We start from the raw sequence: 24,343 nt of genomic DNA, 5'->3' as shown, positions 1-24,343 counted from the left end.
GATCCTGCATCTGCCAGCTGGTAGAGTGAGATGTGCGTATTATGTACAGAACTTGTCAGTACTCATGTACAGATTTACAGGGAAGCAATGCAATCCAGGTACTTCCTGCTCCCCACTATATTTTTGTCCCCCAACGCAACATGGTTAGTGTGCGGTGCAAGACTGACCTGTGCCCCCGGAGCGAGCAGTGCTATATGTTAGTGCCGGCGGTTAGGGATGCACTTCCTGGTTGGTGACGCCCAACTCTCTTTTCTCTCATTCTGTGGGCAAGTTGGCTCCTCTACATTGATTCATCCATTTTATATGCATCTTCTATTGTCTCTGTTCCTATTCTTGGTCACTCACTCAGTTCATCTCTGTCGGCAGCTTGTTTCTATGAATACTGAGGTGGTTGGTTTGTCTGCTGTGTTCATGTGGAGTTTGTATTTACTGTGGATGTTTAGCTGTTCATGTGTACTATTCATATATGGTAGTATGTTTCTGTGCAGCTCACTGTTTCTTGTGACATTAGTTGTTCCGACACCTATCAATTTACTGACCACAAGCAGTTTCTCAGTTTATAGCTGCTATTTTACACACTCTGCACTCTATAGATTGTTAACAATAGCACATTGGTATTTATCTTGATTATGGCTGTTTTTCAGCTTTAGTTTCCTGAACACTGGCACTTTCTGTTTATTTTAGCTTCTATTATATGCACTTTTGCACTTATTGGCTGTTATTATTTTATGAATTTGCAATTATGGTTCCATGGGCTGGAGGAAGCCGCAGGTATGTATAAAAAGGTAAGTATCTGTGGTCTCTGGTTTTCTTTAATAGTGGATACCTGGGGGCACATCTCGCTATGCATAAAGTGGAGGGGGCTTATATGCGAGTCAATCACTTTTTCCTGTTTTTGAGGGGAAAGTGGGTATCTTGGCTTTATATGCAGGTTGGCTTATACACAAGTATATACGGTAAGTTCTTGCTGCAACTTCACATTTTCTGAGTCAGAAATCTGGTCCTGCATGATCAACCTTTCAGTACTGATTGGTCACAAACATTTTGGTTGAGAATGAGAATAAAACCTTTTTGTGCATAAGATATATCACTCTGCTCAGAATTATGCTTTTTTTTCCTTTTATTTTAATTTTTTGTTTTTGTTTTTCCTGATCTTCTTGTTTTTTTTATATTTTTCAAATTTCAAAGCACTGACCACCCCAGACTTCTATTTTAAAATCATTCTCTCCTTTGCAGCTATTGCCAGAGTAGCTAAGCCAGCAGGCACCAGCTCCACCCCTAAACATTAATGACCTTTGATGGGGGGTGCTCTGCAAGAGAGGGGACAAAAAATCCTCCTGACTTATGGTGGAATCTGGAAGCATCTTTGTCAAATATCTATTTTTGTCCCCACGCATTATGAGTGAGTGTAGGGGTATATTAATACTTAAGTATTCAAGCTCAAAAAAAGACAGACTACATACAAAACACACTTAATTAAAAATAATCCAATTTCATGTTCCAATCTGCAAAATACTTTGTGTTTTGTTTTTTGTTTTTGTTTTTTTTAAATCATGATTGAAACGACCTAGATGACCATTTGCTCCACTATTCAGCCATTGCAATATTAAAAAAAAAGAAAAGAAAAAAAGCATCTTTAATTCTACCACCAAGGCTCCCCATTGGTACATTGCTACTTCCTGAGGAAGATTCTAATTGGTCAAATCAATGGTCCAATAAAAAGCCTTGTGTCAAGTAAAACATGTATTTTCCAAGGTGCCCTCCTCTCTGAACACTGCAAAATACTGTTAACATCATAGAACCCTTTCAAAGGCACCTTTGGATCTTCTGCTGAGGTTTCCTATTGGTCTTTTGCGCTGAACGATGATGGCGCCTACAGCTGAGAATTCTGATTAGTCAGTTCAGTGGAGTTCAGGGAGACTCAGTAAGAGATCTAAATGTGCTTTTGCTAGGGCTTCCTTTCCAGCATTGCAGCGGTAGTTCATCAGAATGGATGGTCATCGAAAGGTCTTCAATCAAATTTCTACAAAGACCCCTAAGAATTACATTGCTTGGGATATTTCATTTAACATTGACTATAGCAGAGACAATACAAATATGAAACATTATATTTTTTAAAAGAAATGAAGTTTTTATGAAGTGTTTAAGGTGTTAGGTTTTTTTTTTTTTTTTTATTTTATTTTACGGCTTGTGGTAATTTTGTAAGTGAGAGAACAATATTATCTTATTCTAATCTCACACTAATGCTGGGCATACATGGCTCGATATTGGCACTTAATTCCGTGCCTGATCTTTTTCCGCGCTCGATTCTGCAGGCAATTCTCTTATCTTCTGCTCATTTTTCTTATCTTTTCCCATTGTCCTCCATGCAGAATCGAGTAGGGAAACTATCGGGCGGGAGATCGGACCTGTCGGAAATTATCTATCGAGCCATCCAAATGGCTCAGAATCGAGCCGTGTATTCCCAGCATAACATTCCCTGCATCTATGCCTAACAATAACCTCCCACCATCTGTGTCTAACACCAACCTCCCTGAAACCATTAAACTGCTGGGACGTTATGTATAGCTCATACCCCCCCCCCATGTATACCTAACATTTAAACCATTACATTATTGTAGCTTGTAATATCATTGTAGTCCTATATAATAATACCTAAGTGTCTCTGCGTCCTGTCTCTGTGTGTGTGTGTCCCTCTTTCCAGACTTGACAGTTTTCTGTCTGAGAATCTCATTGCATTGTGGGAAATAACAGCTTTTTCCAACTGCCAGCATCTCCCTGTGTGCACATACTTCGGACAGTGGTGGGGGACAGGTGAGTGGTATGCGTGTTGCCGGGGTTTAGCAGACGTGGTCTAGCGCCCAGTTTTTAACAGGCGGGCCTTTTTACTAGTGGTATATAAAACCTAACCATTAAATTGTATCATTACGCCCACATTTTAGAGGCTGCACCTGATATTCTTTAACTGATTAATTTACACTGAAAGTATTGCCTTGACCAAATGTCCTTGCGGCCCAATTAAATGATTCGACTTCCTATACCTAAGATTTGTGAAATCTAGAAAACAAATGAATTCAACTTGCATATATGCATTTTTATGATTTTGTTATAGACTAGTTATTACGGTAAATATAAAGGTATAAATTAACTTTAAATGCAAATAAAACAGGTAATGCTGTAGTTCAGCTATTTTACATCCAAGACAAAACGTATTTACATAATAAAATATGTAAGATTAGTGTATATAAATACAAATCTGGTCAGAGTAATTCACCACATACAACACTATATTTAAATTGCATTGTTTGTACCAGGATCTGTTAAGACAAATGCACCGCACACGCCTTTTTTCTCTGTTTTAATTTTCAAAGCAAAATGTTAGAAAGGCACAAGCAAAATGTTAGGAGAATTTAGAAATGCACACATGATTAGGTCAATTAAAGCAACACTGCTGGCTCATGGCATAAGAAAATATGGATTGAGGAAATGTCTTAGTAGATTCCAAAGATTTTGCTATTCCTTAAGATTTGATCTAATTATTGTGATTATAACTTTTTTTTTATACCATTAACTGTTCCACAGAGAAGCTCAAAAGCTAATGTCCCTATTTTATTCCAGGAACAATTTAGGGAAAACTAGTTACAAACTGGAGCAATAACTGTGGACACTAACACAAACTAAGGTCTGGAACTCACTAGCGGTGCTTTGCCTGGATGTCCGCGATTTTGCCTGGATGTCCGCGATTTTACTGTGATTCCCGTTGCGATAGCGATTTGACCCTGCATCCTTTCAATGCAATTGATCCACAAATGCTGCAGCCTGGCCCGGGTGCAAGCAATGCAATGGAGCCACCCTCATAGGTTTCCACTGCTGTAATGCATTGCCAATTGACAGCGATCTGCAAACGCTACTTAAGTGCTGCTAGTGGGTCCCAGCCAGGCCTTAAGATGAAAGTACAGATTCCACCTTGCCTCATAACTAAAATACCATCAGCTGGGCCAGATAGAGTGTTTACCCAGGAGATTTTATAGGACACGGAAAGCTAGGTGAATAGGCAATAAGCATTAAAATGGGTATAGTGGCAAACGCACAGAAGAACAGTTGCATAGGAATGGAGGATGTTAAAGGGAACCTAAACTGAGAAGGATATGATTTTTTTCTTTTAAAATAATACCAGTTACCTGACTCTCCTACTGATCCTGTGTCTCTAATACTTTTAGCCACAGCCCCTGAAAAATCATGCAGATCAGGTGCTCTGACTGAAGTCAGACTGGATTAGCTGCATGCTTGTTTCAGGTGTGTGATTCAGCCACTATTGCAGCCAAAGATATTAGCAGGACTGACAAGCAACTGGTATTGTTTAAAAGGAAACTTCCATATCCCTCTCAGTTAAGGTTCCCTTTAAGGCTAAAATAATGCTATAATAATCCATTACGATGAAATACCTTCATTCTACATCTCATGTTTCTTTGATGCTAAATGAAATAGATTTTTTCCCCAAAAAGAGCATGAAACCTGCAATGTTACTTTAATGCAAGCTGTATAAGCATAGCTGCCAAACCTGCAAATACTTAAAGGGAGACTGGTAGTTTCTCACACATGAAGTAAATTTAGATGTTGAAACAATGTTTTTGTTTTTTTAGCACGTTTTCCCAAATCTAAAGCAACAAAAGGTTAGCTGTGAAAATTTGGCCTGCTTTATGCCCCAGGGTCCTTATTTAATTAACTTTTTCTCCTAGGAGATCTTTTCACACCTTCTCAATAAAATGCCCTTTAAGCCACAAGCAAGCAAGCAAATACTCATAATAATTGTGACAGTACTTTTCCACCTACTTTTTGGTACTTTTTCAACTGCAGAGTGCTGAAAAGTTATTTTCAACAGGAGATGAAAAATTGCTGCGGCCCCCTGAGTCCCCAGAGCTGAGAGGACTTTTTTTTAACAACTTTCCCCATGCTGCGGCTGCTGGTCTGTAAATATTTACAGCCCTCCCCTTCGTTCTCTCCCGTGCTGCTGCCACCTCTAACACACCTCAGATCGGCGGCTGGCAGGAGATAGGAACCAGCCAGACCGGTGAATAGCAGCCGCACGGTGGACTGTAAGTGCTGGACATGAACGATGATGCCACTTCCTGCATTTAAATACACCGCACGGCTGCAATGCGCCGGTCTGACTAGCTCCGATCTCCCGCCCACCGCCGATCTTAGGTGTGTTAGAGGCGGCAGCACGGGGGAGAATGAGGGGGCGGGGGTGTGTAAATATTTACATTTAAGCAGCCGCAGCATGAGGGAAAGGAATTATAGTGAAATCTGCGGCCAATCTGACTGCATTTTGTGGGGAAATCTCCGGCCAATCTGACTGCATTTTGTGGGGAAATCTGCAGTCAATCTGACTGCATTGTGTGGGGAAATTTGCTATCACTCTAATTGCATTTTGTGAGGAAACTGCTGCTATTTTTTTTTCCTTTGGGGGGGGGGGGCTTAGTTCGGGGAGGTCTGACAGCCCTCCACTATGTGGTCTTAAAAAAACGGCCCTCCATGCGAGCAAAGTTGGACAGCACTGTCCTAGGAAAAATAGTGAATTGTATAAGGGTCTTAAGTATGCTAGAGGATAGGTGGACACACAATACTATGTTTATATTTTTCGATTTGAGAATAAGGATTTTTCAAATTGACAGTAAAGGGGCCCATACACCTAACAATTTTCCCGCCAATATACAGCAGATTCGATCACTGTGATCGAATCTGCTGTGAAATTGTTGTGCAATCGCTGGCAGAATGATCTATTTCCATCCGAAATCAATCATTCCCATTGATTCCCGTCGATCCGTCCATGCGGAAGATCTTGCTCGATCACCGGCGGGTCGGGAGTGCGTCGATAGTGGCGTTCGAATGCCCGACGAGCGATGCTAGCTGCAATACATTACCTGCTCCGCCCGGCGCGAGTCCACCTGTTTTCTGCTGTCTTCTTCTCCGCGCTGGGCTCCGAGTCCGGCTGGCTTCATTGAACTTCCTGTCCCGGCAGGAAGTTTAAACAGTAAAGCGCCCTCTGCAGTTTAAACTTCCCCCAGACAGGAAGTTCAGTGAAGCCTGCCGGACATGGAGCCAAGCGCGGAGAAGAAGACAGCGGAGACCAGGGGACACGCGCCAGGCGGAGCAGGTAATGTATGAGGGGGGGGGGGGGGGGGCGCAGCTTCACAGATTCTGATTGGTTTCAGGCTGAAATCGATTCACAATCTGTTTGCAGTAAAGGCAGCCATCCGATGCCTCTCAGATCAGATTCGTTCAGAGAGGGATCTATTTGTTGGTCGATCTGATGGCAAATCGACTAGTGTATGGCCACCTTAACTTTTGAAAAATCTTACCAATCACATAGGTGTTTAGATTTTTTCTCATTTATGGGAAAAAAAGGATTGAAAACTCAGAAAAATGACTTGAGTCAGTCAAGAGATGTACAATCTATTCTATAACATTTCGTTTTCTGGAAAACTGAAATTTTCACCCACAGCCAATCAAAGAATATAAAAACAAAATAAGAAATTTGATCATTTCTTGACTGAATAAAACAAAATGACATTTTTTTTTTTTAATGGAAAATTGAACATTTTATTGGCCACCTTTAGGCACTTAATATTGTTTACTGACTCAAAGATGAGCATGAAGTTCTCTTTCTCAGTATGTTAGTCGGTGCCCATGTCTCAAGAATAACGTATCGTTAAAGAAGCCAACCTACATTTTTTTTTAAAGTTACAAAACAAAGTTCATTTGAATATGTGTGAAACTGCAACAGGGTCCCTTTAAGAAAGCTTTGGAAAACTGTGTACAGTGCACCTTTTTGCTGCCAGCCTTGGGGAAGGAGTAGGATTTGATTCTTGAGATTATTCCACCTGCTGACCAATTCTAGAAACCACAGTGTTAAAAAGAAATGGGCTATGAGAACAAGTTTTCATAACATGCAGTATTATCCCTGTCTAAGGGTAGTAAAGAAAAAAAAGGAAGGACATGTAGAGATTGCTGAGGGTTAAAACTGTATACATAGCTGTGTAGTTTTGCTGAAAGTGTCTAGATTTTTTTTTTTGCTATATCTTTCCATTTCATTCCTTATACTTGCTTCTTACTTTGGCTCTGATCAAAGTTATTTTCTCATCCAAGCGATTTCCACTTTATCTTTATAATACTTTTCAGCACACAGTAAGAGCAAGTGTGCTTAAAACAAGGTGAGAGAGGTAATAAGAAAGCTAATTTAAGCAGGAACACCTTATTTTGGAAACCTACTTTTCTTGTTTTTGTGATTAAATGTTATTTTACAAATAAAGGGGAACAATACCAATGGTAAAGCTGCCATGCACAGTCGCAGTTGCGCAATTAGAGCAGCCCACGTTACCAAGGTAACATTTGAGTTACTAGTGTAAATGCACACCATTTAATTGGCATAATGACCCTTATTCAATTCACTGTTTTGCCTAAGTTTTCTCCTAGGAGATCATTTTTAATCTCCTGTTTAAAATAACTTTAGCACTTTGGCAATTAAAAAGTATCAAAAAGTAGGTGACAAAGTACTATCAAAATTATTGTAAATATCTTTTTGCTGGCTGATGGCTTTAAAGGCATGTTATTGATAAGGTGTGAAAATCCAGTGGGATGCAAAAGTATGGGCAACCTTGTTAATCGTCATGATTTTCCTGTATAAATCGTTAGTTGTTATGATAAAAAATGTCAGTTAAATAGATCATATAGGAGACACACACAGTGATATTTGAGAAGGGAAATGAAGTTTATTGCATTTATAGAAAGTGTGCAATAATTGTTTAAACAAAATTAGGCAGGTGCATAAATTTGAGCACCACAAAAGAGAAATTAAATCAATATTTAGTAGATCCTCCCTTTGCAGAAATTACAGCCTCTAAATGCTTCCTGTGGGTTCCAATGAGAGTCTGGATTTTGGTTGAAGGTATTTTGGACCATTGCTCATTACAAAACATCTGTAGTTCATTCAGGTTTGATGGCTTCTGAGCCTGGACAGCTCTCTTTAACTCACACCACAAATTTTCAATTATAATCAGCTCTGGGGACTGAGATGGCCATTTCAGAACATGGTACTTGATCCTCTGCATGAATGCCTTTTGATTTTGAGCAGTGTTTAGGGTCGTGTTCTTTCTGGTCTGATTTCTGGACATTGGTCTCCAGAATTTGCTGACACTGAGTGGAATCCATGCGTCCCTCAACTTTGACAAGATTCCCAGTCCCTGCACTGGCTAGACAGCCCCACCCACAGCATGATGTAATCGCCACCATATCTTACTGCAGGTAGCAGGTGTTTTTCTTGGAATGTTGTGATCATTTTCCCCCAGGCATTATGCCCATTGTTATGCCCAAATAACTAAATTTTAGTTTCAGCAGTCCACAGCACCTTATTCCAAAATGAAGCTGGCTTGTCCAAATGTGCTTTAGCATACCTCAAGCGGCTCTGTTTGTGCTGTGGGTAGAGAAAAGGCTTCCTCTGCATCACTCTCGCACACAGCATCTCCTTGTGTAAAGTGCACTGAATGGTTGAACAATGCACAGTGACTCCATCTGCAGCAAGATGATATTGTAGGTCTTTGGTGCTGGTCTGTGGGTTGACTGACTATTCTCACCATTCGTCACGTCTGTTTATCTTAGTTTTTTCTTGGTCTGCCATTTCGAGCCTTTACCTGAACTGAGCCTGTGGTCTTCCATTTCCTCGATATGTTCCTAACTGTGGAAGCAGACAGCTGAAATCTCTGAGACCGCTTTCTATATCCTTCCCCTAAACCATGGTTGTTTTGAGACCCCCATGCTGCTACTCTTCATAGAAAATTAAAAGAGGAGGGAAACTTACAATTGACCCCCTTAAATACTCTTTCTCATAATTAGATTCACCTGTGTATGTAGGTTAGGGGTCACTGAGCTTACCAAGCCAATTTGAGTTCCAATAATTCTAAAGGTATTGGAATCAATAAAATGACAACAGTGTCCAAATGTATGCACTTGCCTAATTTTATATAAACCATTATTGCGCACTTTCTGTAAATCCAATAAACTTCATTTCACTTCTCAAATATCACTGTGTGTGTCTCCTATATGATCTATTTAACTGACTTTATCGTAACAACCAATTATTTATACAGGAAAATCATGACGATTAACAAGGTTGCTCAAACTTTCGCATCCCACTGTATACATAAGAGAAAAGTTTGCAGAAAATGTGAATTGAATAAGGGCCAATGCGTGCTACTTGGGTAGCGCAAGTTAGGTATTGTATTATTTTTTTAACTTACTTTTTTAATCTTCTTTTTTGCTAAAAAGGTATGTTATACATAAGAAGAGAAAACCTCTCCTGTGAGAAAACTTAAAACAATTTGCTGAATTCGGCCTGGCTTTGTCTTATATAATGTGATAACACAACTGTGCTATCTTTATTATCCTCAAATCCTTTTTGTCTATAATTTGTAAGTGGTTATTTCTCATTTATTACATTATATTTGGGAAAAGAGCTGTGAATACAGTAAGTAAGATTTGCTGCACAATGGCCAAAAAAGTCGGCGTTGCAACAAATTTGGGCATCACATTGAAGGTTTTTCTTTAAATGGGCTCAAATGGACATTGATAGCACCCCTCTCCATATAGCTGTGTCATCAAATGTTTATTGATTGCAAATGTACAAAATGTCAAGCCGTTATATATACAGGTATATATACTGTATGTGAGTGTGTGTGTGGTACAGAGCGGTAAACAGAAATCAGTCTGAAATATGGACCTTCATCATTTATACATCACTGATATACTGCATTTAAAATATATTTGACCTGAATTAACCTTTGTAATGACTAGATGGCCTAGCAGCTGAAATAATTAATGATGGCTGGATCTTCATCAATGTATTATATTTCATCATTTATGGAAAAAACAATCAGCAGTGGTGACTGGTGGCAGATAGATGTTAAAATGCATGAAGCGGTGCATGATAAATACATCAGCTCTTGTGCTCATCTTCAATTATCCGATGGCTAAGCAAAGAAAATTGATCTATTTCTATAATAACCAAAACATTTCTTTGATCGTTGCTTTTCTTTTGTCATTTATCAAAGACTTTCATATCCTTTTTATACTTTCATTTACTTTTTATCTTTTAGATACATTGAACCCAAATAAAAATGTTTGGCTGCTATAGAAATATTCACAGTTATATGATATGCTTTGTTCAAGGTGTCTTTCTCGACAAGGGATAGTTATCAGTTTAAAGTAGAACTCTGCATTCTTGACATACAAAACTCAATCATCTCCAGGACAACTAGTTACCTTGCAAAGACTTTAGGCTAGATCCACAAAGGGTGTTGTGTTTTACCTATAAAAGCAGGAATGCAACGGAATGAGAAAGTCACGCTGCACATTATGTATGCAGTATACTGCGTTAAAGAGACCCTAAGCAAAGCATGCATTTAAGCATACCCACCTATCTTCTGTTTGTGGAGATCACAGCACCACTTTGTGCAGAGTTGCCAGGTCAATAAAGTTTATATCAGACAAAAGGGAGGAGGAACGTGAATGTATGCACAGTACCAAATATGTGTGTATGCTTAAATGCACACCCACAAGCTCTGTTCAGGGTCTCTTTAAGCAGAATTACGTGTGTAAAGTTTTACTGTACGATCAGTAGAGCAGAATACAACGCATTACATGCATGCATCTGCTCACAGTGTGGTAAGACTTTCTGCATGTACAGTAATTCTGCTTAAGGCAGTTTAATGCATACACCCCAATGAGGTTGATTCAGTAAACCCCAGTAAAATTACAGTGCGCAGATGGCACACATACATTTGAACATTTTTACTGGTATTTGCGCCAGTAATGTAGCATGCAATGTGCATAAAGCACAACTTGCATCATGGACACAACCAGTGCATTGCGTCTATAACTCTGTTACGTTACTTGCGTGAATACTGGTACAATTGGTGTGCGCGGTTTGTGCACAGAAGATTTGCCGGGGCTTATAAAATTTGCTTCACAGATTGTTTGCTCAGAACAAATGTAATATTTTCTACTTTTTGTAATAAGATTCACGTGTTTTTGGAAAGGGTTTCTTTGAGATCATATAAAAATGAAAGCGAGTCAGGAATTAAAAAAAATACTTTCATTGGTAGAGGATGCACCGAAGGCCTCCACGATCCTCCCTGACCCCTTTTCTGCCATCCTGGACTCTCTTCTACTTTGTGGCCATTCTTCCCCTCTGTATGAGCGCAGGTACTAGAACGGTTCACACCAGCATAGTAACACAAAAGCCACCCTTGCACAGAGGAAAAAGCAGCGCACAAGCGGCTCTGTGCTACTGCACAGGAGCGGACTATACTTAGCACCGTGCAGATGATGAAGTCAGATGATACGGGTGTTTACACACACTGCCCTTTTTAATATTATTACCAAATGGATATAATAAACTTTCCTGCAATTATGTATTTTTACATTAGCACATGGAAACTGCTGAGTGATTTTAATGAAGGATAATATATATTATTATATTGTATACTAGCAGACCCAAGCCCATTTAAAAACGGGCTCTAGGGTACCGCATGTACTGTGCACGCGAGCCTCACCTACAGCTCGAGTAAAATTTTGACCCACTTATTTGGCTGGGTTATGGAAGACCGAATAAGCCATTAATGTGACTTCTTTTCCCTTTTGTAACAAACCCGCGTACACAGAGCACCGAGAGCTTAATAATTAATTAGCCACTACTGGCCTTTATTTTTTTTGCGTTTTCATGTTTAACTAAAATTTTGTACACAGAATATCTAATGCATCTTACCTCTACAGGCGGTGTAGGAAGCTCAGAGCGCCCTCTAAATTGAAACATACCTTTAAAAAAACAAGAACAGGATTAGTATCAGTTCAAATATGGGATCCATTAAAAAGGGCGCCTGAGCTGTCTGTATGAAAAGGTGGTGAAAATGGTGCCCGAGTTTTGATATAGGCTACAAGCAGGCGCCCCTTTGTAGCCCATATTTTTCAGCTACAAGGTTTTCTGCTACAGTAGGGCACCCCTTTGTAGCCTGTATGTTTTTCGGCTACAAGGTTTTTGATTCTGCTACAAAAGTGCACCCTTTTATAGCAGATTTTTGATTTGGGGGTGCAGGGGGGGTTAAATTAGGCATCACAAGCGGGGGGGGGGGGGGGGGGCTCTAAGGGTTAGGCACCACTAGGGGGTTTAGGGTTAGGCATCACCAGGGGAGTCTTAAAGAGAAACTCCAACCTAGAATTGAACTTTATCCCAATCAGTAGCTGATACCCCCTTTTACATGAGAAATATGATGCTTTTCACAAACAGACCATCAGGGGGCGCCGTATGACTGATTTTGTGCTGAAACCCCTCCCACAAGAAGCTCTGAGTACCGCGGTACTCTGGGCTAACTGCCACAATGTAACAATGTTCACAGACAGGAATTAGCTGTTTACAGCTGTCTCTAACAGCCAAAACAGCTAGGAGCAGCTACATAACCTGCCCACAGTAAAAATGTCACCATGTAATAAATGTCAGAATGTAAATCGGGGAGAGGAAAGATTTTACAATGAGCAAACACTGTCTAAATCATTTATACATAATTATTGTAAAAATGAAGCACTTTTTTTTACTACACTATTTTCACTAGCGTTCCTCTTTAAGGTTAGGCACCACCTGGGGGGGTCTTAGGGTTAGGCATCACCTGGGGGGGGGTCTTAGGGTTAGGCACCACCTGGGGGGTCTTAGGGTTAGGCACCACCTGGGGGGTCTTAGGGTTAGGTACCACGTGGGGAGTCTTGGCTTTAGGTACCACCTAGGGGGTTTTAGGGTTAGGTACCACCTGGGGAGTCTTAGGGTCAGGCACTACCTGGGGGGTGGAGTTGTCGCGAACCTCCGATTTTGGTTCGTGAACCTCGAACTCGAACACGCGAAATGGGCAGGCGAACTGTCAAAACTACAAACACTAATTGTGGCCACTAAAGTGATGGAAAAGAGGTTTCAAAGGGTCTAACACTAGAGTTGGGCCGAACCTCCGATTTTCGGTTCGCGAACCGGGTTCGCGAACTTTCGCGAAAGGTTCGGTTCGCGTTAAAGTTCGCGAACCGCAATAGACTTCAATGGGGATGCGAACTTTGAAAAAAAAAATTAATTATGCTGGCCACAAAAGTGATGGAAAAGATGTTTCAAGGGGTCTAACACCTGGAGGGGGGGATGGCGGAGTGGGATACATGCCAAAAGTCCCCGGGAAAAATCTGGATTTGACGCAAAGCAGCGTTTTAAGGGCAGAAATCACATTGAATGTTAAATGACAGGCCTAAAGTGCTTTCAAACATCTTGCATGTGTATACATCAATCAGGTAGTGTAATTAAGGTACTGCTTCACACTGACGCACCAAACTCATCGTGTAACGCACCGCAAACAGCTGTTTGTGTAGTGACGGCCGTGCTGGACTGGTGCGCACCATGGCGAGAGTGCAGGTTTTGGTGGCTTTACAGCCCATATGGTCAGTCACCTGGCTGATGTAGCTGAATGACAGAACAGTGACTGTCCAGCTGATCAAATTTGGTCTGACCACAATGAGGCAACGACCTTATTATCGTGGGTGTGCCCCCCGAGACACTCATCTAGGCGCCGGTCATTGCTCCATTGTGATACGCAAGCCCCTTCACCACGGCAAGGTAATGATCACGAAGGGGAATGGGCGCATGTTCATGCCTTTTCTTTTGTTGTTGCAGCTGCCCGCAGTGCAGCCAGAAAAATTAGGCAGTCATGTACACGCACCCGAAAAATTATTACAGCGGCCGCTGCTAGCAGCGGCCTAAAAAATTCAGCAATCCGCCTGGAGTCCCGGACCCTGTTGGTGGTGGCGGAGAAGGTAGTGAAGCGGCCTGCAGGCAGACATGCTGTGTGGAGGGACTGGGAGCGACTTAGTCTTCTTGGGGCAGGCCAGGCAGCCAGTCACACGGCGTGCAGGCAGAGATGCTGTATGTGCGGGGACTGACTTAGTCTTGGGGCGGGCAGCAGCCCTCCGGGATCCATGCCTCATTCATTTTTATAAAGGTGAGGTACTTAACACTTTTGTGACTTAGGCGACTTCTCTTCTCTGTGACAATGCCTCCAGCTGCGCTGAAGGTCCTTTCTGAGAGGACGCTTGCGGCAGGGCAGGAGAGAAGTTGGATGGCAAATTGGGACAGCTCTGGCCACAGGTCAAGCCTGCGCACCCAGTAGTTCAAGGGTTCCTCATCGCTGTTCACAGCAGTGTCTACATCCACACTTAAGGCCAGGTAGTCGGCTACCTGCCGTTCCAGGCGTTGGTGGAGGGTGGATCCGGAAGGGCTACGGCGAGGCGTTGGACTAAAGAACGTCCGCATGTCCGACATCACCATGAGATCGCTGGAGCGTCCTGTCTTTGACTGCGTGGACACGGGAGGAGGATTAGTGGCAGTGGTACCTTGCTGGCGTTGTGCCGTCACATCACCCTTAAAGGCATTGTAAAGCATAGTTGACAGCTGGTTCTGCATGTGCTGCATCCTTTCCACCTTCCGGTGAGTTGGTAACAGGTCCGCCACTTTGTGCCTGTACCGAGGGTCTAGTAGTGTGGCCACCCAGTACAGCTCATTCCCCTTGAGGTTTTTTATACGGGGGTCCCTCAACAGGCAGGACAGCATAAAAGACGACATCTGCACAAAGTCGGATCCAGTACCCTCCATCTCCTCTTGCTCTTCCTCAGTGACGTCAGGTAAGTCAACCTCCTCCCCCCAGCCGCGAACAATACCACGGGAAGGTTGCGCAGCACAAGCCCCCTGCGACGCCTGCTGCGGTTGTTCTCCTGCCGCTGTCCCCTCCTCCTCCTCCTCCTCCTCCCCCAAAGAAACACCTTGCTCATCATCCTCTGAGTCTGACTCATCTTCTGCACATGACCTCTCTTCTTCCTCCTCCTCCCCCCTCTGTGCTGCCGCAGGTGTTGAGGAAACAGCTGGGTCTGATGAAAATTGGTCCCATGCCTGTTCCTGCCGTAACGGTTCCTGGTCACGCTCATTCGCAGCTTCATCCGCCACTCTACGCACAGCACGCTCCAAGAAGTACGCGTAGGGAATTAAGTCGCTGATGGTGCCCTCACTGCGGCTCACCAGGTTGGTCACCTCCTCAAACGGCCGCATGAGCCTGCATGCATTTTTCATCATTGTCCAGTTGTCGGGCCAGAACATCCCCATCTTCCCAGACTGTTTCGTTCTACTCCAGTTGTAGAGGTACTGGGTGACGGCTTTCTTCTGTTCTAGCAGGCGGGAGAACATGAGGAGGGTCGAGTTCCAGCGAGTGGGGCTATCGCAAATGAGGCGTCTCACCAGCATGTTGTTTTTACGCTGAATTTCTGCAAATCGTGCCATGGCTGTGTAAGAGCGCCTCAAATGCCCACAGAACTTCCTGGCCTGCTTCAGGACATCCGCTAAGCCAGGGTACTTTGCCACAAATCTTTGAACCACCAGATTCATGACATGTGCCATGCAGGGTATGTGTGTCAGCTTCCCCATATGCAAAGCGGCAAGCAGATTGCTGCCGTTGTCGCACACCACGTTGCCTATCTCCAGGTGGTGCGGGGTCAGCCACTCATCCACCTGTTTCTTAAGAGCAGCCAGGAGAGCTGCTCCAGTGTGACTCTCCGCTTTGAGACAAGCCATGTCTAAGATGGCGTGACACCGTCGTACCTGGCATGCAGCATAGGCCCTGCGGAGCTGGGGCTGTGTAGCTGGAGAGGAGAACTGCCACTCAGCCAAGGAGGAGGAGGAGGACAGCGAAGAGCATGTAGCAGGAGGAGAGGAGGTGGCAGGAGGCCTGCCTGCAAGCCGTGGAGGTGTCACAATTTGGTCCGCCGCTTTCTGCTTGCCATCGTTCACCACCAGGTTCACCCAATGGGCTGTGTAGGTAATGTAGCGGCCCTGCCCGTGCTTGGCAGACCAGGCATCCGTGGTCAGGTGTACCCTTGACCCAACGCTCTTCGCAAGAGATGACACCACTTGCCTCTCAACTTCACGGTGCAGTTGGGGTATGGCCTTTCTGGAAAAATAAGTGCGGCCTGGCATCTTCCACTGCGGTGTTCCGATGGCCACAAATTTACGGAAGGCCTCAGAGTCCACCAGCCGGTATGGTAACAGCTGGCGAGCTAACAGTTCCGCCACGCCAGCTGTCAGACGCCGGGCAAGGGGGTGACTGGCCAAAAGTGGCTTCTTCCGCTCAAACATTTCCTTCACGGACACCTGACTGCTGCTGTGGGCAGAGGAGCAGGAACCGCTCAAGGGCAGAGGCGGAGTGGAGGAGGGTGCCTGTGAAGGTGCAAGGGAGAGAGCGGCATAAGCAGATGATGCACCTGAAGGAGGAAGAGGAGAAGGAGGGTGACTTTGCTTTTGTGTGCTGCTGCTGCTTTTGCTCAGGTGGCCATCCCATTGCTGTTTGTGCCTTTTCTGCAGGTGCCTTCGTAAGGCACTTGTCCCTACGTGAGTGTTGGCCTTTCCACGGCTCAATTTTTGTTGGCAGAGCGAACAGATGGCTTTGGTCCGATCTGAGGCACACACATTAAAAAATTTCCACACCGCTGAGCCACCCTGGGATGTGGGCACTATGGGGACCTCAGCAGCTGATGCTGAAGGGCAAGTTGGCTGGCTGTACATAGGTGGCGAATCTGGCGATACATGGTGCCGGACTCTGCCACCAGCTGTTTCTGACGAAGAGCTGCCCCAGCTTCTTTCAGCAACTTCTATCCTCCTACTACTCTCTGACTCCCCCTCTGAACTGTCCCCCTCTTCATCTCCTCTATTGGGAACATACAGAGGATCCCTATCATCGTCATCATCGTAATCATCCTGCCCAGCTTCGCTTGCCTCAGAAAAATCCAAATGTGTAGGTCCTTCATCCTCCTTACACGTTACATCCATAGTGTTGTCGCGTAACGCAGACATATGAGCTGGTGAAAATTCATCTGGCTGTAACAATGGCTGTGCATCAGTGATTTCACCACCACTAAATAATTCTTGCGAAGTGTCAAATGCAGCGGAAGTGGTGCTAGTAGTAGCGCTGGTGGCTGAGCAAGATGAGGTGTTCTGTGTCGCTAAATACTCAACCACGTCCTGACAATCTTGGGAGGTGATGGGACGTGCCTTCTTCCGAGCACTGTACTGTGGGCCAGGTCCACACGAAATTACATTTACACGACCTCGCGCAGACCTGCCGGGTGGCCTTCCTCTGCCTCTGCCACTACCTCTTCCTCTTCCTCTACCTGTTTTGTCCATATCGGGTATGCACGGAGTGGTATATCACACTGCGTGCACTCACGTAGGTAGGTGGGTTCACTTAACTGCACAGGTATGCGCACTGATGCGGTGGGTTCACTGAACAGTACAGGTATACAGTGGCGGGTTCACTGAACACAACAGGTATGCAGTGGCGTGTTCACTAAACAGGTATACAGTGGCAGGTCCACTGAACAGAACAGGTATACAGTGGCAGGTCCACTGAACAGAACAGGTATACAGTGGCGGGTCCACTGAACAGAACAGGTATACAGTGGCGGGTTCACAGAACAGGTATGCAGTGGCAGGTTCACTGAACACAACAGGTATGCAGTGGCGTGTTCACTAAACAGGTATACAGTGGCAGGTCCACTGAACAGAACAGGTATACAGTGGCGGGTTCACAGAACAGGTATACAGTGGCGGGTCCACTGAACAGAACAGGTATACAGTGGCGGGTTCACAGAACAGGTATGCAGTGGCAGGTTCACTGAACACAACAGGTATGCAGTGGCGTGTTCACTAAACAGGTATACAGTGGCAGGTCCACTGAACAGAACAGGTATACAGTGGCGGGTTCACAGAACAGGTATACAGTGGCGGGTCCACTGAACAGAACAGGTATACAGTGGCGGGTTCACAGAACAGGTATACAGTGGCGGGTCCACTGAACAGAACAGGTATACAGTGGCGGGTTCACAGAACAGGTATACAGTGGCGGGTCCACTGAACAGAACAGGTATACAGTGGCGGGTTCACAGAACAGGTATACAGTGGCAGGATCACTGAACAGGTATGCAGTGGCAGGATCACAGTACAGGTATGCAGTGGGCTGAGGGCTCACTGAACAGAACAGGTATGCTGTGGCAGGATCACTGAACAGCTATGCAGTGGCAGGATCACAGTACAGGTATGCAGTGGGCTGAGGGCTCACTGAACAGAACAGGTATGCTGTGGCAGGATCACTGAACAGGTATGCAGTGGCAGGATCACAGTACAGGTATGCAGTGGGCTGAGGGCTCACTGAACAGAACAGGTATGCTGTGGCAGGATCACTGAACAGGTATGCAGTGGCAGGATCACAGTACAGGTATGCAGTGGGCTGGGGGCTCACTGAACAGAACAGGTATGCTGTGGCAGGATCACTGAACAGCTATGCAGTGGCAGGATCACAGTACAGGTATGCAGTGGGCTGAGGGCTCACTGAACAGAACAGGTATGCTGTGGCAGGATCACTGAACAGGTATGCAGTGGCAGGATCACAGTACAGGTATGCAGTGGGCTGAGGGCTCACTGAACAGAACAGGTATGCTGTGGCAGGATCACTGAACAGCTATGCAGTGGCAGGATCACAGTACAGGTATGCAGTGGCAGTATCACAGTACAGGTATGCAGTGGGCTGAGGGCTCACTGAACAGAACAGGTATGCTGTGGCAGGATCACTGAACAGGTATGCAGTGGCAGGATCACAGTACAGGTATGCAGTGGGCTGGGGGCTCACTGAACAGAACAGGTATGCTGTGGCAGGATCACTGAACAGCTATGCAGTGGCAGGATCACAGTACAGGTATGCAGTGGGCTGAGGGCTCACTGAACAGAACAGGTATGCTGTGGCAGGATCACTGAACAGGTATGCAGTGGCAGGATCACAGTACAGGTATGCAGTGGGCTGAGGGCTCACTGAACAGAACAGGTATGCTGTGGCAGGATCACTGAACAGCTATGCAGTGGCAGGATCACAGTACAGGTATGCAGTGGGCTGAGGGCTCACTGAACAGAACAGGTATGCTGTGGCAGGATCACTGAACAGCTATGCAGTGGCAGGATCACAGTACAGGTATGCAGTGGGCTGAGGGCTCACTGAACAGAACAGGTATGCAGCCAGGAAGAAGTTAAGCCTAACTAATCTTTCCCTGAGAGACAGTCTGCAGCAGCTCGCCCTACTCTGACTAATGCAGGCACACGAGTGGCCGTAATGGCCGCCGCTGCCTGCCTTATATAAGGGGGGGTGGGGCTCCAGGGGCTAGTGTAGCCTAATTGGCTACACTGGGCCTGCTGACTGTGATGTAGAGGGTCAAAGTTGACCCTCAGGTGCATTATGGGGCGAACCGAACTTCTTCCGCAAAAGGTTCGCGTGCGGTACCCGCACGCGAACCACCTAAGTTCGCGCGAACCCCGTTCGCCGGCGAACCGTTCGGCCCAACTCTATCTAACACCTGTAGGAGGGCATGGCGGAGTGGGATACATGCCAAAAGTCCTGGGGAAAATCCAGATTTTACAGCAGGGTTTAAAGTCAGAAATCACATTTTATTGCTAAATTGGAGGCCTAAAGTGCTTTAAAACATCTTGCATGTGTATACATCAGTTAGGTAGTGTAATTAGTGTACTGCTTCACATTGACAGACTAAACTCACTGTGTAACACACCGCAAACAGCTGTTTGTGTAGTGACGGCCGTGCTGGACTGGTGCCCACCTTGGCGAGAGTGCAGGCGATGGTGGTTTTCAAGCCCATATGGTCGGGCTGAGGTAGCTGAATGACAGAACAGTGACTGAGTGTCCAGCTGATCGAATTTGGTCTGTACACAATGAAGCAAGGACCTTATCTATCTTCTTGGGTCAGGTGTGCCCCCCAACCCCAACGCAATTATTTAGCCGGTCATTGCTTCATTGTGATACGCAAGCCCCTTTACTGCGGCAAGGTAACGATCATGAAGAAGAATTGACACATGTACATGCCTTTTGTTTTGTTGTTGCAGTCGCAGTGCAGCTAGTGTTGGGCGAACAGTGTTCGCCACTGTTCGGGTTCTGCAGAACATCACCCTGTTCGGGTGATGTTCGAGTTCGGCCGAACACCTGACGGTGCTCGGCCAAACCGTTCGGCCATATGGCCGAACTAAGAGCGCATGGCCGAACGTTCCCCGAACGTTCGGCTAGCGCTGTGATTGGCCGAACGGGTCACGTGGTTCGGACCCGAACGCGCTCTGATTGGCCGAACGGTCACGTGGTTCGGGTAAATAAATACCCGAACCACGTCATATCTCCGCCATTTGTCTGTGGGTTTAGCTTTGGGTAGGCAGGCAGGGTAGTTCGCGCTCCAGCCACGCTAGCCAGGGTCCCCCCTGTCATTGTGTCACTGCTGGGAACAGTAGTACACCGCTTGCTCAGCCACACTATATAGCATTCTGTTTACTGCCACTCTGTGTACCTCGCTCAGCCACACTATATAGCATTCTGTTTACTGCCACTCTGTGTCTGCTGGGAATAGTAGTACACCGCTTGCTCAGCCACACTATATAGCATTCTGTTTACTGCCACTCTGTGTACCTCGCTCAGCCACACTATATAGCATTCTGTTTACTGCCACTCTGTGTCTGCTGGGAATAGTGGTACACCGCTCGCTCAGCCACACTATATAGCATTCTGTTCACTGTTCTGTGTCTGCTTGGAATAGTGGTACACCGCTCGCTCAGCCACACTATATAGCATTCTGTTTACTGTTCTGTGTCTGCTGGGAATAGTGGTACACCGCTCGCTCAGCCACACTATATAGCATTCTGTTTACTGTTCTGTGTCTGCTGGGAATAGTGGTACACCGCTCGCTCAGCCACACTATATCGCATTCTGTGCACTGTTCTGTGTCTGCTGGGAATAGTGGTACACCGCTCGCTCAGCCACACTATATAGCATTCTGTTCACTGTTCTGTGTCTGCTGGGAATAGTGGTACACCGCTCGCTCAGCCACACTATATAGCATTCTGTTTACTGTTCTGTGTCTGCTGGGAATAGTGGTACACCGCTCGCTCATCCACACTATATAGCATTCTGTTCACTGTTCTGTGTCTGCTGGGAATAGTGGTACACCGCCCGCTCAGCCACACTATATAGCATTCTGTTCACTGTTCTGTGTCTGCTGGGAATAGTGGTACACCGCTCGCTCAGCCACACTATATAGCATTCTGTTCACTGTTCTGTGTCTGCTGGGAACAGTAGTACACCGCTCGCTCAGCCAGAGTATATAGCATTGTGTTTACTGCCACTCTGTGTACACCGCTCAGCCAGACTATATACCATTGTTTACTGACACTCTGTGTACACCGCTCAGCCAGACTATATACCATTGTTTACTGACACTCTGTGTACACCGCTCAGCCAGACTATATACCATTGTTTACTGCCACTCTGATTCTGCTGGGAACAGTAGTACACCGCTCGCTCAGCCAGACTATATACCATTGTTTACTGACACTATATAGCAGACTATATAGCATTGTGTGTACACCGCTCAGCCAGACTATATACCATTGTTTACTGACACTCTGTGTACACCGCTCAGCCAGACTATATACCATTGTTTACTGCCACTCTGATTCTGCTGGGAACAGTAGTACACCGCTCGCTCAGCCAGACTATATACCATTGTTTACTGACACTCTGTGTACACCGCTCAGCCAGACTATATACCATTGTTTACTGCCACTCTGATTCTGCTGGGAACAGTAGTACACCGCTCGCTCAGCCAGACTATATACCATTGTTTACTGACACTCTGTGTACACCGCTCAGCCAGACTATATACCATTGTTTACTGCCACTCTGATTCTGCTGGGAACAGTAGTACACCGCTCGCTCAGCCAGACTATATACCATTGTTTACTGACACTCTGTGTACACCGCTCAGCCAGACTATATACCATTGTTTACTGCCACTCTGATTCTGCTGGGAACAGTAGTACACCGCTCGCTCAGCCAGACTATATAGCATTGTGTTTACTGCCACTCTGTGTACACCGCTCAGCCACACTATATAGCATTGCGTACTCTGCCAGTCAGTGTGTATATTGCTGGGATCAGTAATACTCCACTCACCGTCAACCACTATATGAGCTCAACATGAGTTCCCCAGAGACCTCCGCTGTGAGCAGCACTCCCAACAACAGCAACAGCCAACGCCCCACGCAAGCTATAACATCCACCCCAGCAGCCAGTGGTCAGCAGCAGCCCTCCCCGGAGGAGAACGTTGTGTCCATCAGTCCGTCGCCAGAGCGATTAATGAGGGCTGCCATTGAGGAGATGATGGGGCCTGATGTGGAGGAGGAGGTCTGGCTCAGGCCAGCATCCCAAGTTAATGTTGAGGACGATGAGGGGTCTGTGTCTGGGGATGTTGGGGTGGCAGAGGTGGTGGGTGGGTCAGACTCAGGAGAAGAGTTGTATGATGAGGATGATGATCGGGACCATCTGTATGTGCCTCAGAGTCCGACCCCGGAAAACATGTTGTATCGTGTGTTTAGGTACTAAAATCTGCGTTCCCTCCCAGTAGTGTTGGGCGAACAGTGTTTGCCACTGTTCGGGTTCTGCAGAACATCACCCTGTTCGGGGTGACTATATAGCAGACTATATAGCATTGTGTTTAATGCCACTCTGTGTACACGGCTCAGCCACACTATATAGCATTGTGTTTACTTCCACTCTGTGTCTGCTGGGAACAGTAGTACACCGCTCACCCGCCACTGTATAGCATTGTGCTCTGTGTCACTGCTGACAATAGTGGTACACCGCTCACCCACCACTGTATAGCATTTCTGTACTGCCACTGTACTGCTGCCAGTCAGCGTGTACTTTAAGGATAAGTGAAATGAGGAAGAAATCCGGTGAAAGAGGGAGGGGCAAGGGAAGAGGTGTTTCCCCTGACGGTTCACGTACAGGCCACAGGGGAGCACCCAAGAAAACCCACTCAATACTGCCCATGTTGTCCAGGACAACAACCCTCACAGATCCAAAAGAACAGGACCAGATAATTACTTGGATGACCTCTCAAGCGTCCAGCAGTGGGTTAAGCAGCACCAGCACATCACGCACGAGGTCCGAGTCCTCAGCCAGTTAAAGTCTGGGCTTTCTTTGAAGACTGCACTGAGGATGTTACCATGGCGATTTGCAAGGTGTGCAAGACCCGCCTGAGCAGGGGGAAAAGTATTAACAACCTCTCCACCACCAGCATGAGCCGCCACATTCTATCCAAACATCCCACTCTGTGGGCAAACGCGGCAGGACAGGGTACCACCAGCAACACTGCCTCCCTTGGGTTCACCAGACTCACCACCAGACCCGCCTCAGCAGCAGCAGTAGCCCAGCCATTGCGTGGTTCACAACATTCACAAACATCAGACGATGCTGACACTGTCACTTTCCGGACTAGTGCTCTTGAGGTCTCCCAGTGTTCATCAAACACAACAACCAACAGCCCTTCGGTGTGCAGCGCTACGGTTGAGTTGTCTGTCTCTGAGATGTTTGAGCACAAGAGGAAATTGCCAGCAAATGACCCCCGGGCCGTGGCAGTAACAGCCAGCCAGCATAGCCAAGCTTCTGGCCTGCGAAATGCTGCCATATCGAGTGGTGGAGACAAACAGCTTCAAGGGCATGATGTCAGTGGCCATCCCACGTTACGTTGTTCCCAGCCGCTACCACTTTGCGCGCTCTGCAGTGCCTGAGTTGCATGAGCACGTGGTCAGCTAAATAACCCGAAGCTTGAAGAATGCCGTTGCCTGCAAGGTTCACCTCACCACTGACACCTGGACGAGTGCGTTCGGCCAGGGTCGATACATCTCCCTTACCGCGCACTGGGTGAACCTTGTGGAGCCTGGCAGCGATTCCTCACCTGCTACGGCGCGGGTGTTGCCCACGCCGCAAACAGCTGGATAACAACAGCAGCACCTACCTCTCTGACTCCTTCTCCTCCAACGCATCTCAAAGCTGTACCTCATCCGGAAATGCTAACCCAGCACCAGCAGCAGTAGGATCGTGGAAGCAGTGCAGCACAGCTGTTGGCATGCGTCAGCAAGCGTTGCTGAAGCTGATCTGCCTTGGGGATAAGCAGCACACAGGGGAGGAAATTTGGAGGGGAATAAAGGAACAGACGGATTTGTGGCTGGCACCGCTGGACCTGAAACCGGGCATGAAGCTAGACACCTGGCACGAACTGGCAATGTACGCAATAGAGGTGCTGGCTTGCCCGGCAGCCAGCGTTATGTCGGAACGCTGTTTCAGTG

The 24,343-nt window shown here is 46.0% G+C and overlaps 1 protein-coding gene across 5 annotated transcripts in view; it reads right to left on the bottom strand.

The window, feature by feature from the left end:
• SYK (spleen associated tyrosine kinase) overlaps positions 1-24,343 on the bottom strand; it is a 218,170-nt gene that overhangs the window by 68,044 nt on the left and 125,783 nt on the right. For 4 of the 5 annotated variants that reach the window (XM_068237920.1, XM_068237926.1, XM_068237936.1 and 1 more), the window contains exons 6-7: positions 11,822-11,871; positions 6,829-6,897 (exon numbers count right to left, since the gene is read on the bottom strand). In XM_068237920.1, the coding sequence (XP_068094021.1) occupies positions 6,829-6,897; positions 11,822-11,871 (119 nt within the window). The remainder of the gene's footprint in view (positions 1-6,828; positions 6,898-11,821; positions 11,872-24,343) is intronic. The other variant, XM_068237946.1, reaches the window with a different exon arrangement.

The sequence above is a fragment of the Hyperolius riggenbachi genome, chromosome 1 (genome assembly GCF_040937935.1).
Source record: "Hyperolius riggenbachi isolate aHypRig1 chromosome 1, aHypRig1.pri, whole genome shotgun sequence".
NCBI lineage: Eukaryota > Metazoa > Chordata > Amphibia > Anura > Hyperoliidae > Hyperolius > Hyperolius riggenbachi.
This window is presented reverse-complemented; position numbering and strand designations above follow the sequence as displayed.